The sequence below is a fragment of the Engystomops pustulosus genome, chromosome 7 (assembly GCF_040894005.1).
Source record: "Engystomops pustulosus chromosome 7, aEngPut4.maternal, whole genome shotgun sequence".
In the NCBI taxonomy this organism is placed as follows: domain Eukaryota; kingdom Metazoa; phylum Chordata; class Amphibia; order Anura; family Leptodactylidae; genus Engystomops; species Engystomops pustulosus.
The window spans coordinates 44,268,715-44,281,812 of record NC_092417.1 but is presented as its reverse complement, the minus strand read 5'-3'; the positions used below and the strand labels follow the sequence as shown (position 1 = coordinate 44,281,812).

The 13,098-nt window shown below is 42.2% G+C and overlaps 1 protein-coding gene across 3 annotated transcripts; it reads left to right on the top strand.

Annotated features, from left to right (window-relative positions):
• Positions 1-3,612: 3,612 nt before the first annotated feature.
• JMJD7 (jumonji domain containing 7) lies at positions 3,613-11,334 on the top strand. 3 transcript variants are annotated; one of them, XM_072115681.1, is made up of 8 exons: positions 3,613-3,712; positions 4,144-4,297; positions 5,754-6,007; positions 6,298-6,354; positions 6,782-6,877; positions 7,185-7,261; positions 8,599-8,758; positions 10,428-11,334. In XM_072115681.1, exons 1-8 carry the CDS (start codon positions 3,652-3,654, stop codon positions 10,514-10,516), a joined length of 948 nt encoding a protein of 315 aa, XP_071971782.1. In that variant the 5' UTR covers positions 3,613-3,651; the 3' UTR covers positions 10,517-11,334. The 3 variants fall into 3 exon arrangements, with proteins under 3 accessions (XP_071971782.1, XP_071971784.1, XP_071971783.1); XM_072115683.1 differs by lacking the exon at positions 3,613-3,712 and having other exon boundaries at positions 4,162-4,328; XM_072115682.1 differs by lacking the exon at positions 3,613-3,712 and having other exon boundaries at positions 4,162-4,334.
• The last annotated feature ends 1,764 nt before the right edge of the window (positions 11,335-13,098 follow it).

Genomic DNA, 13,098 nt, shown 5'->3' with positions numbered 1-13,098 from the left:
CAGCTATGAATGACCACATGGAAGGCCGTATATAATGTTATTAACACTAAACAGATCTCCCTCCTTTTTTATTACAATATTTTTTACTCAAAACTAGTTTACGATTGCCCTGAATTTGTTTTTCTTCAGGAAACTGAGCCATTTGTTGTAAATAGTAACTTACCCCTACCTTAATTTTTAGACACCCCTATAAGCTGGCCATGTCTATGGTATGTCAGCTGTGTCTATTTACTCTGTAAGGGTATAGATTTTGATGCTGAAATGAATGAAAATCCTGTCAGATCTCTGTGGTAACGAGCAAAAATGGCTTTTTGTAGGCCTCAGCCTTGATCTTGTTTTCAGAACTTTCAGCAGCAAAATTCCCTCCTCGACTTATCTTATTATGTCTCACAAAGACTGCTGTGAACCCTCCCACCGGTCCCGAAATTGTCAAAGTTAAACTACCAAGTGATTTCTTCTGCTCTATTTGATTTCTACTTATAATAGAGATCATCTTAGCCCTGTGCTTGATGATTTGGAGGAGAGGTTTCTGAATAAACTACCAAGGACTCTTGGGAGATACAGAGGGTCCTGATCTAACCTCCAACACATGGGGATTTGGGGATTGACGGACGCTTTGTCTCTGCGCCCACACGAGGGTTGGCGGCCAATGTCTCTGCGCTTACGCGGGGGTTGGCGTCCGCCTTCTCTGGTCCAGGAATATAATATTATTATATTATTAATACAGGAAAAGCTGTCTGTTCCCATTTGTGGGAGGGATAATTAGGACTCCTATGATCTCCAATCAGTCCTGTCAGGAATCACTCTGTATTGTATCTAGAAATCCTATATATTACAGAAATTTACTTTTCTCACATCACATCCTTCTCTTACATGGGGCAGCAGAAATGACGTGACCTCTCTTTTTACAGCTATGGTGCTCTAGTTCCGTATTAGAAAACCTTTAATTAGCTTCAAAGAGATTCAGGTGCCTTATAGTCTCCCACAGTCGATTTTTGGGGTATTTTGTGGTTCCAAAATCATGGACCACCACCAGTGGTTCCTTTTGGCATGTCTTTGTGGTATGTTATAGGTAATGTCAGGAATTTAGACTGTGAGATCAGATACATCTGCGGGGAAACTCATTGTTACAGTCAAAAATGCAGCATCCAAATGGGGGAACGTATACAAGATTGTTAAATATCCCCACATAAGTGATCAGTCTCGTTGGGAGGATCTTGCCCAATACTAACAGTCAGTAGATAGAAACCGATTTCATAATTTTATGGATTCCTTCTACTCTGTTGGGTCTTTGCTAAACCTTTGTATTACTGTTGTAAATAGTGTAATATAAACCTGTATAAAGAGATGAAGGTCTTAAGGTTGTTGATGTTGATCTAAAGTATTTGGAGCATGGTAATGAGATGCATGGGGATGACATATAGAGAATGCTGACGTCCTAGGCAAGTTGCATGCTGGTCATTCACTGTAAGCACTACAGCAAAATAAACCCCCCCAGCAGCTTCCAACCTAATAGCCTCAGGGAGCATGCTGGGGGTAGTAGTTCATAGTAGATTGCCCAAACACACTTTGCATCCAGCATCCAGTTTAACTCCATTGCTCCAAAGCACTTCATTGTTCACTACAGCAGCTACCAGTTATGGTACCGCATTCATACATTTTTATACTTTAATATACGGGAGGAGAAATACATTTTTGAAACGCTTTTTTTAAATCAATCGGAGCAATTGTTACGTTTTGTGTTTTTTTTGCACTGTGATTTGCCACTTTCTCATATTTACGAGGAAGAATGGGCTGTTTTATAACTGTTCCTTTGTATTTCATGTCTTAAACTTTAATAAATGTGTGAATCTTTTACAACCTTGTTCTTATAAAAGACGTCAAGTGTTTTTTTAATGCAAAAATGATCCCAGTGACCAAATCTGAAAGAGGAGCTCCAGCCTCTCCTTACAATTTATCAAATACTGGTATTTCCTAAGAAAAAAAAAATTCTGCTCGATCTTTATTTTCCATTACTGTCTGCCACAAACATTTTGTATGAAGACTTGCTTTGTTTTTAGGGAAAACAACACCAAGGCGAATGATCAAGCTGGTGTTACGGCACTGTTCTGACCCCCCTCTCCCCCCCTTCTTTATTTCTGACCCCCCTCTCCCCCACTTCTTTATTTCTGACCCCCCTCTCCCCCCTTCTTTATTTCTGACCCCTGGCTTCTCCATTTTTCTAATCACGCGCCTGCTAATTTGGCCATATTTTAAAGGGATTGTTTGGAAGTAGAAAAACATGTCTGCTTTGTTCCAAAAACAGGAACACACCTGACTATAGTTTGTGCTGGTATTGCAGCAATACCGCACACTACCCATGGTCAAGGAGGGGTGCTGTTGAAACGAAAATGACACATTTTTTTTCCACCTCTGAACATCCCCTTTAAGTACAACCTTACTACCCCATGTGGACAGACAGATTTTTGTTAGAAAACACCGGGAAACACCAGGAGGCATTTATCAGACTTTTTTAATCAAACATTTTAGCATAATTGTACCAAAATTGTGACAAAATTAGCAACAATAAAAACTAGACACAATTTTCCAGACTTTAAGATAAATATCCGCCACTGGGTCTACTGAACTTGGGTCATTATGATCAACAGCACAGATTTTTTTTTTTTTTTAGCCAGTAAATGGTTGCCATTTAGTTAGGCTGTTATGGGAACCTGTCATCTGTAGCTGCAATAGTGAACAAACTGGTGACAGGTTCCCTTTGAATACAGCACCCACACCAAGCTCAGTACATTCCAAATATGCAGTGGCACAATATTTATTATACCTGCTGCACCTCTAAATAAATTAAAATATATGCAGCACTGCCTCCATGACAAAAAAAAATCAAACCACTCATCTCTTCCACATCTGCACTCACTAGCTTAGTACCCTCTATCCATCTTTCGAAATCATGACAAGTGGGAGGTATGCCCGTGTACAGTGTCATGGTATTGTCCAGGATTTCTTGCCAAATTATAAGGGTGTCGCTCAGTAGCAGATAGTTTGGGCAGCTGCCCGGGACACAGGGTTTCTAAGGGCCCTAATGACCACCTCAAGTTCCAAGTTTGATACTGTCTGTAGAGATAATACAGAGAAGGACCTCAAGCCATGAAATCCTCATGCTTTTAACACACATACATATAGTGGGGTCATACCAGGACCTTTGAAGAGGTCTTCAAACTGTAGAAGTAAAAGTGGACAGAAGAGACCCCCTTCTTAGCCAAGTAAATGTCCTTAAAAAATTAGACTTATAAATGACTTTTTTTTTATTTTTTATACAGCCCAGGGCTGTAGAATAGGGTGTTTTAAAGGGATGTCACCTGGAGTGCCTGTAGGTCCTAAGGTAGTCTAGTTACATAAAGTGAGAAGTAGTTACATATATCCTGACCATTTGCAACTACACATTTGATACACATTTTTACCATTTCGTAGCACTATAAATTAGGATTATCATCACTGAGTTCATCTATAATTTCTTCGTTATGTCTGCACCACTATGAGACTCCGCCAGGTGGCGCTGCTGTGTGTATAGCCGCACATACACCGCGCCGCGGCTGCGCACAGGAACTCGCTGACACATCACGTGACCGCTGCGGGTGTCAGAAGAAGAGCATGGCGGCGGCCGGGGGCGCAGTATGGAGGAGTCTGCGGGACTTGGCTGAGGAGGTCCGGGGTGAGTGTAGGGAACTGGAGTTGCCCCTTTCACACAGTGTAAGCTACATGTTGCTCAATGGACTTTACGACATCTGCAGTAAGTCATACAAGTTCCATGTGTCCTCACTAGCGGTACATGCCGCAAGCCGCCACCAGGGGGCGCTCTCTACACATGGATTTCTATTACTCCCATTCATTTCATGAAGAGAACAAGCTGCCATTTACATTGGGGGTCTCCACCTGGGCTGGTGACTCCCATGTCTGTAGCATATGCTGTCACGTGGTGTAATAATTATATAATTACAGCTGAAATGCAGCTGGATTTACTGTAAGAGAGGTGCCAAAGGGGAAAGAAGAGGGAAGAATTTTTTTTTTCGGGGGGGGGGGGGGGGGGGATTTCTTGTGTGTGAATGATAAGAGTACAAGTGACACATGTTCTTCCCTTCACAGATCTACATGGAACAGATCGTGTCCCGTATTTACCGGAGCCGCCATCTCCACTGCAGTTTCATAGGGAATGGCTCTGCCCGAACAGACCCTGTATTGTACGCAATGCTATCAGCCACTGGCCAGCAATGCAGAAGTGGACCCTAGACTATCTCCGGTATGGGAGCGGTAGCTCTATTATATTTCAGGTATAGGTGAGAATTCTACATTTTTGTAAAGTTACTTCCTTGGCATTATGTTCATTATTAAAGTGGCTTTCACACAAAACAAGTCCACAGGATAGGACCTAACTTGCTGATCGTTGGGGGACTCCGTGATGGGACCCCCACAGATCAAGAGAACGAGGGGCCCAATTCAGTCCTAGTCGGACCACTCATATCTCCCCAAGATGAGCAGAGCAGCAGGACGCGCATGTATGGAGCTGACAGCAAATGGGGCTTGGCACTCCCTGTCAGCTCCATAGACCTGAATGAAATGGTCTGCTTATCTACAGGAGCGACAAGGGGTTCAACGGTGGTACATCGGATCCCCAGTTCTTGTAATACTATGGATAGAGCCTACTTTGATTCGTGGGAGAAAAACCTTTTAAAAAGTGAAATGTCTCCTGCTGATCTTGTTGTTTTACTATCCAGTACTAGCCAAAATCTCAGTTGCCCTTGTAGTTACTACCCAAAACCAATGCCATTCTAACACAGTAACACAGCTGCAAGAAAGCGCATTTCACTTCTCAGTAAACTTTGTAGAATTCAGTTGATGACCGTGTATATAGGAATTAACAATGTATAATAATAATAATTCAGCATTCCCTGTTCCGTTCAATAATTGGTATCAATATTTATTTTTGGTATTGATATAGAAAACCAAAATGTCAGGGTGTAAAATTAAGATCCACCAAGGGATCTTCCTCAGACACAGATTGTGAGGATAAATAGAATGAAGTAGATGAAGCAGGTGACCATGTGAGGAAAAGCAGCTTCTACCACCAGGATGAAGGATGGTAAACCAAGCACACTGACATACTGGTGTGGGCCCCCTCTGGCAGGATCTGCTCTTCTTTTATCTTATTATGCCCTGGTCTTCACAACAAAGGCTTTTAAAATTATGCAAAGAGTCTGAGCGGCTTCAGGGTTCATAGGTGTTAATGGAGCCTGGAGTCCATCTGGCTCATTTGCATAATATTTAAAGACTTTTTTCTTAAAAAAACAGGAGCTAAAAGAAGAGCGTCAGAGTGTCAGTGTGCTCGGTTTACAATCCATCATCCTGGTGGTAGATGTCTTTGATGTCCATGTCTATGAGCTGAGGAAGGGTACTTAGCTGCTGTAACTTGCCTCTCGTTTACGGCCTCTTCATAGACTTCCATGGAATGTGACACCTTGGGAAGCTTTTGTCCATATTGCAGTGATTCATTTCTTTGGGTAATAAAGACCGTTTCAGGAACCTTCCCAGAAGTTTGTAGTGCCTTACAGCAAACAAGTGGTTACTGCATTTTTCTTAAAAATGCTATCCACCCGTCCCTTGTGCCCCCCCCCCCCCCCCCCCATCCTGCAGAATAAAATCTTCTGACTGATAATTGAAGGTCCATACTGACCATACTGATCTTTTTCTACACATAGGAATCTTTTAGGGTCCAAGGCTGTAAGTGTAGCTGTGACTCCCAATGGATACGCAGACGCTGTGTACGAAAACAAGTTTGTTATGCCAGAAGAAAGAACAATGAGATTTGCGGATTTTGTAGATATCATAGAGAAAAAGACACATTCTCCAGGAGTCTTCTACATCCAGAAGCAGTGCTCAAACCTCACAGAAGAGTTTCCTGAACTGATGGGAGATGTGGAGGACCATATACCATGGATGAGTGAGGCGCTAGGTAACATGCTGTTATGTGGATTAGCTCGGTCATTAGGGCTTCCCTTGCCTAGAGTTTTTATGGTTTATTGGAGGATTATGGACACTTATCACTGCATGGGAATCCCCTATGTTCTCTATACACTTCATTACACTTAGATGAACACTTGGTATGGGTCCTGGGAAAGCTTATACCTCATAGAGAGTATCATTTTATTTAGGGTCTCTCCAGCAATTATGATGCTGGAGTGGAGGTCTTAGAAATTAATTTTGCTTGCTAAATAGAAGATGTTTCTCCTCTCATTGAAACAGGGAAGCGTCCTGATGCTGTGAATTTTTGGCTGGGAGAATCTGCAGCAATAACATCCTGTGAGTACAGTGAATTCATACAACAGTTAGTGAACATTCCTGGGACTCTGCAGCTTATTTAAAGGGGTTTTCAATTGTTTTTAAAATTCTGGAGGCGGCTGGGGAGGGAGTTTTTGTTTTTTTTTTAAATAAACAAACCTCATCCGTCCCACCGGGTGTCCCGTGCCGCCGTCTCGCTGTGCCCCAGTTTCTTTACAGAGGCACTGAAGCTCCGCTGAGTTTGGCACCCGTCCCCAAATCTCAGCACCTGATACAGCGTTGGGAATAGGGATGGGTGGGCATGGCCGGCCGAAAGCTGACCTCAGCACATCTTGCTTGCCCCCGGCTCAGCGAAACAGCGGCACAGGGGAACAAAGGAGGTTAGTATAGGTTTTCTTTTTTTTTTCTTAAATCTCTCCTCAACCCCTTTAATTTCAATTTCTTACAGTGCACAAGGACCATTATGAAAACCTTTACTGCGTCATCTCAGGAGAAAAACACTTTATTCTTCACCCACCAAGTGACCGTCCTTTTATACCATATGGTAGGTCCAGAATAAAAGACATATTTGCCAGTCGAAAATGACATTGTGTGTATTTGTTAGTTTTCTTTATAGGATTCTGTTATTAGAAACAATCTTATGTGGGAGCATCACATTGGCAGCTCAAGTGCTGCAGTGACACAAGCCAATGTTGTCATATCCACAACCAAAATGTGTTATGGTGTCATATATGTGTGTGTTATGCAGTGATGTACATTGTTATGTTTGCATTGATGAGCTGATGGTGTCTCCAGATGTGTTCCTTTTATGACCCCTTCTGGCTCTCACTAGCCTTGTCATTATGTTGTAGAAATGTACCAGCCTGCCACGTATAAAGTGAATGAGGATGGGACATTTGAGGTTATAGGTGGGGAGCCCTCTGACAAGGTGAGTCACAGATCGATGTTTGCCATTAGATATGATCTATTGCCGCTCATCTCCATGTTTCTCCTCTGCCTCTTCACTAGTTACATATTGAACAACACATTTCATTTAAAATACTAACCGTGACTTAAGACGCCGTCCACAACCTGTCCCCTCCATATGTCTCTGACCAAACCATCCAGTACTTTCATACACGTAATCTCAGATCCTCACAAGACCTTCTGCTTTGCTCTCCTACTATCAGCTCTTCTCACAATCATCTCCAGGACTTCTCTTATACTTCCCCCATACTCTGGAATTCTTTATCAAAATGTCAAAGTTTCAGACTGCCCCCCACCTTCTAACTTAACCTAAAAACCGATTTGTTTAGCATTGTCTATAACACACAATAACTGCACCACTCTGCTCTGTCACCTCAGGCCTTTATCTACCCTCCCATGGAGATTGTGGGTATGGTCCATCTTTCCCTTGTGTCAGAGAAAGGAAATCTACCATCAAAATCCATCATGATAAACCAGTGGCATCGTGACTGATAATCTTCTTATATTTCTCATGCATGGCCTCCTTCCTTCTAAAATCAACTTTTTAATGAGCCTTAAGGGCTCCTAGGGTTGTTACCAGAGCCGCTACATGCTGTTATGCTGTGCAGGACCAGATCCCTCTAGCACTGTGTTAAATTGCATCAGGCAGAGGTAGGGGGGAAGGGGAAGACAGTGTAACAGCCTGTGAAGCTAAATCACTAAGGGGCTCTGGTAATGCCTCTAGGAGCCCTTCAGGCTCATTTGCATACTTTTAAAAGTTGATTTTAAAAGGAAGGAGGCCATGGATAACAAGTATAAGAAGATTACTACAGTTACAGTAGATTTCCTTTTGAATGTAGTTTTGTATCTTTTGAACATATTTGTTCTTGTCATTACATGTGATCATATGTGAATTTACAGCACCACCTAATTAAAGCTGCCCTACAAATAATACTTATAATAATGCAAGACTTTTTCAGCTTCTGTTCATTTTGTAATTGCAACTATGGGCTGGACAGATACCAGGTGATTGCTGGTGTATTCATTATCACATAGACATCACAGATATGATTTGTTATTCACATGAATAATCTTATTGACTAGAAAATGTGTGTGTTGATGATGGACATGACTGGGGAGATGTACTAAGAAAATTGCACAGGAATGCTAGAGAAATGTGCACAATAAACTGCACCAATTTAGGATGGATCCTGGAGTTGTATCACTAGTACAATAACTTGTGTAGCCCGGTCTTTATTCAGCATGGGAGGCCATACTAAGTGATTGCATTCACTTGCATTGGGTCTTGCTCTTCCTTAGGTACCGTGGATCCCTGTTGATCCCCTAGAACCAGATCTGAGTCTGTATCCTGCATATGGTGAGACGCGTCCCCTGCATGTGACTGTAAAGGCCGGGGAAATGCTGTACCTCCCGTCTCTCTGGTTTCATCATGTCCGCCAGTCCCATGGCTGTATAGCAGGTGAGGCCTTGTGTATAGTAATAATAATAATTCTTATATAGTGCCTACAGATTACACAGTGCTGCACAAAGCATGTCAAATTGGTCCCTGTCCCCATGGGCCTCACAATCTAAACAACCTAACAGTATGTTTTGGAGTGTGGGAGGAAACCGGATTAACCAAAGGAAACCCACACAAACTCGGAGAGAACATACAAACTCTTTACAGATGTTGACCTGGGTGGGATTCGAACGCAGGACCCCAGCGCTGCAAGGCAGAAGTGCTACCAACTCAGCCACCGTGCCGCCCTCTGCATCTTTCCCCCTTTGCATCACAGCGTTTTTCTGTCAATTTCTTGCTCCCCACCTTCAAAAATCCTATAACTTTTTCATTTTTCCGTGTACAGAGCTGTGTGAGAGCTTGTTTTCCGTGTAACAAATTTTACTTCTCAGTTACGTTATTTATTATTCTGTGCCGCGTACTGGGAAGCTGGGAAAAAAATTCCAAATGCAGTGAAATTGGTTAATAAATATGCATTTGCCTCACTTTCTTGTGGGTTCAGTTTTTACGACTTTCACTGTGCTGTTCAAATGATTTGTCTACTTTATTCTTTCGTTCGCTACGATCACGGTGATACCAAATTTATGTAGGTTTTATTCAAAAATTAAAATGTGTGCGGGGAAAAAAAAGATTGAATTTCGCCTTCTTCTGATGCTAATAATTTTTTTCATATTTCAGTGTACAGAACTGAGTCAGATGTCATTTTTTTGGCAAAATGAGCTGACGTTTTCATTGCTAGCATTTGGAGGACTGTGCAATCTTTTGATCACTTTTTATCAAATTTTTATGGGATACTACTGTATTGCAATATATGCCGTTTTTACAAAGGATTCATTACAAGGTGCCACTGGCTCATTGTATTGAAGCTGTAGAAACCATACAGCCTCGGGTCTTACAAAGACCCGAGGCTGTCATGGCAATCAATCGTCTCTCTCCCACAAAACGGTGGCGTCACCGTGTTTTAAATGCCGCCATCACCCATTGCGGGTATTAGCGGTGAGTGTTTGCTGCAAACTCTTAAAAAACAGTCTCCTTTTCCCTAAAATATTCCCTAGTTTATCATCTCAAACAGCCCCCTCATGGCTAATTGATATAAAGCCCTCCTCACCACCATGGATTTATGTACAGTGTTATGTGGGCCCCCCTGCAGCTCTGGGCCCTGGCACTTGACCCGGGTATGCCAGTGTTAGTGCCGGCCCTGTATGAGGCTCACCTCTTGGGCCCTCTTCATACGGCATTATCAGCTGTAATAGTACAGTGCAGAGAGCTAAGAGGTTAAAGGAGTACAAGAGAATATAGAGCACTGCAATTGCCTGTCTCTGTTATGTAGCTCTCCAGTTTGTAGTCATAGGGCAGGTTACAAAGTATGTGGACATTAGTAAAGGTATAATCACATGTGCAGCGTTTGTTAGTTTTTTCTGAATTGGATTTGTAGGAACCAATGCACATGCAGTAAGAACTGCCCCATTCACATTTTGTGGAAGACATTTTTATATCTAAAAGTCTGCCATGTTTGGACACAATCTATGAAGTTACACACCAAACTCTGAATAGGGAAGATGTTAATATGCAGGTGACTGAATGCTCTCTCACAGCTATGACATTTTTATCTCTTGTCTTTTCCTTACAGTAAATTACTGGTATGACATGGAGTATGACATCAAGTACCATTACTTTCAACTCCTGGATTCTCTCACTAAAGCTGCAGGAAATTCATGAAAGGACCATGTATGGTTAAAATGGATGATAAAGAATAAGAAGTCCTATACCTGCCATGAGGTAGATGGGTGAAGCAGACAGACAAGTGTGGTGTAATATCTATACATTGGAGTATTGATATGGACTATATGGAGCCAGCTATTATGTTGCCTGAATGAATTACATACAAGACTCTGGTAACAGCTCAGTGGTGTTCTCCGATGTGGAATTACCCAGGAATTAGGATTAATAAACTTAAGGCCTCTTGCCCTCAGCGCAGACCCGTTAAATACCCGTCACAGACGTGCAAATGCTGAAAATGGTGCAAAGACTGATGAAAGTGCAATCCACGACCCTTAGTAAATAAGCCCCTGTATGTAATGTTCTGAGTAAGGCCCATCTCCAGCACACAATTATGCAGAAAATCCAAACTGGAAAACAGCAGCTTTACATTCATTGTGACTGCAGAGTCACATCATTCACCTGTACACAAGATGACACGAGCTGCAGATTTTCAAATTCCTGTATTTTTTCTTTTTACTTGAAAATTCACTACATTTCCACGGTTGGATTTCCCTACAAATCCAGGGGGGAAAAAGTCTGAATTCCCCTGAAAAACATAGGGACTAAAATCATGACTAGGCTGTCACACCAAAACTACCTCAGTTACATGTGTCCTTTTTATTGCGAAAGTTTCAGCAATAATCCCGTTTTCGGGGTAGACAAAAATATGTGCCGCATACAACCCCATTCAGATCCATAGAATATATCTTTTGGATACTCTTGAAGGCTGTTTAGTGTTACTTAGTATTTGCTGTTTTAATAAACTGTGCAGTTTATGTGACGTGTGATTTGCACATTACAGGCGGTCCCCTACTTAAGGACACCCGACTTACAGACAACCCATAGTTACAGACAGACCCCTCTGACCTCTGGTGAAGCTCTCTGGATGTTACTATAGTCCCAGGCTGCAATGAACAGCTGTAAGGTGTCTGTAATGAAGCTTTATTGATAATCCTTGGTTACATTACAGTAAAAAATGTTTTAACTCCAAATGTCACTGGGGCCAAATTTTTTTGTCGTCTGGATCTACAATTATAAAATATACGGTTCCGACTTGCATACAAATTCAACTTAAGAACAAACCTCCGGACCCTATCTTGTACTTAACTCGGGGACTGCCTGTATATTGTTTGGAGTTGATTTTTTGAGGTACCATGGCTCATTGACCTAGGGATTTTCCATTGTGTATTCATGGCTGATAATGTGGCCACGTAACTTTCGTTAAAGTTTGTTTTAGAAATGATTTGTGTGACATTTTAGCAACTATTATATTATATATTAACACAATAACACCCAATGTCCATTTCCATTTGATTTTGAATCGCGCATTCCAAAAGCCATCATTTTTTATTTCACCATTAGTTTAAGTGGCGCAGTAGGTTTTCACCTCCACATTTCACCTGCCATCAAACTTAAGCATGGATAAACCAGGGACACTTGCTTATAGATCCAGGCACCCTGATTGTGGTCATCTTCTTATATTTGTTATCCATGGCCTCCTTCCTTCTAAAATCAACTTTTATAGTAATGAAGCCTGAAGGGTGCTGTGGGTGTTACCAGAGCCCCTCCACGCTGTTACACTGTCTTGCCCTCCTCCTGCTCCCTCAGCACCTCCCCCCCCCCCATCTGTAATCTCACTGCCGTAGAAGGAATTTCAGCACACAGTGGGAGATGCTCCTTACACACTGTAACAGCCTGTGAATCTGTAGCACGGATGGGCTAATTAGAATAATTTTAAAAGTTGAGGCCATGGATAACAACTATAAGAAGATTCCCACAGTCACGGTGCCTGGATCTATGAGTAAGTGCTTCTAGTTTATCATGCTTTTTAGACCCACGATTGGTGCCAGCACGAATCACAGGTGTTAACAGTTGGAATTTGCTGTACAATACAGCAGACACTCGCCATGTATGGAGAAGGCTCAGCCCATGGGCCTCTCCACACAGTTTTGACTACACTGTACTGTTGCATGGGAATGTACTTATTTTTTGCAGCAAAGCCTCTCCTCTGCATAAATAAGGAACATACTTACGCTCCTGGTTCCCACGTTGCTTTGTTACCAACTGCTTTTGGCCCCATAAGTACCAGGTTGTCACCAGATGAGTGGCCTCCTTGGCAGCCAGGTGCCCTGTATGGAAATGTGAGACATCTCCATACACTCTTAACTGCCCTGCAACAACAACCAGGAACGTTCCCTGTGCTGTACAGCTATCTGACATGGTGTCCATGGTGCTGAACAGGGGGCTTGATCCAATATTGTGGCTTTTAAGATGGTGACAATGTTGCTGGGGTAGTCAGATGTCATTTTCTTTCTTTTTTTTTCTGTTTCTGAAATATAAGTCCCAGGGCACAATTTTAACTGCCTGTATCTCTTGCCACACCTCATCTACTAGTTATTATATTAGAAAAACTTTGTGCTGTGAACAATACAATTGGAACCACGCAGGATATTCTGGTGATTTCATGCTAGATATAGGCTGTCGAGTCATAGCAAGTTACCCCTGTACACAAGATAGGGGATAACTTGCTGAGCAGGGGG

Coding starts and splice junctions, on each gene's coding strand:
- JMJD7 (XM_072115681.1), top strand. CDS start 3,652: ATGGCGGCGGCCGGGGGCGCAGTATGGAGGAGTCTGCGGGACTTGGCT. Junction 6,878..7,184: donor CCGTCCTTTTATACCATATG/GTAGGTCCAGAA, acceptor ATTATGTTGTAG/AAATGTACCAGCCTGCCACG. Junction 8,759..10,427: donor GTCCCATGGCTGTATAGCAG/GTGAGGCCTTGT, acceptor TTTTCCTTACAG/TAAATTACTGGTATGACATG.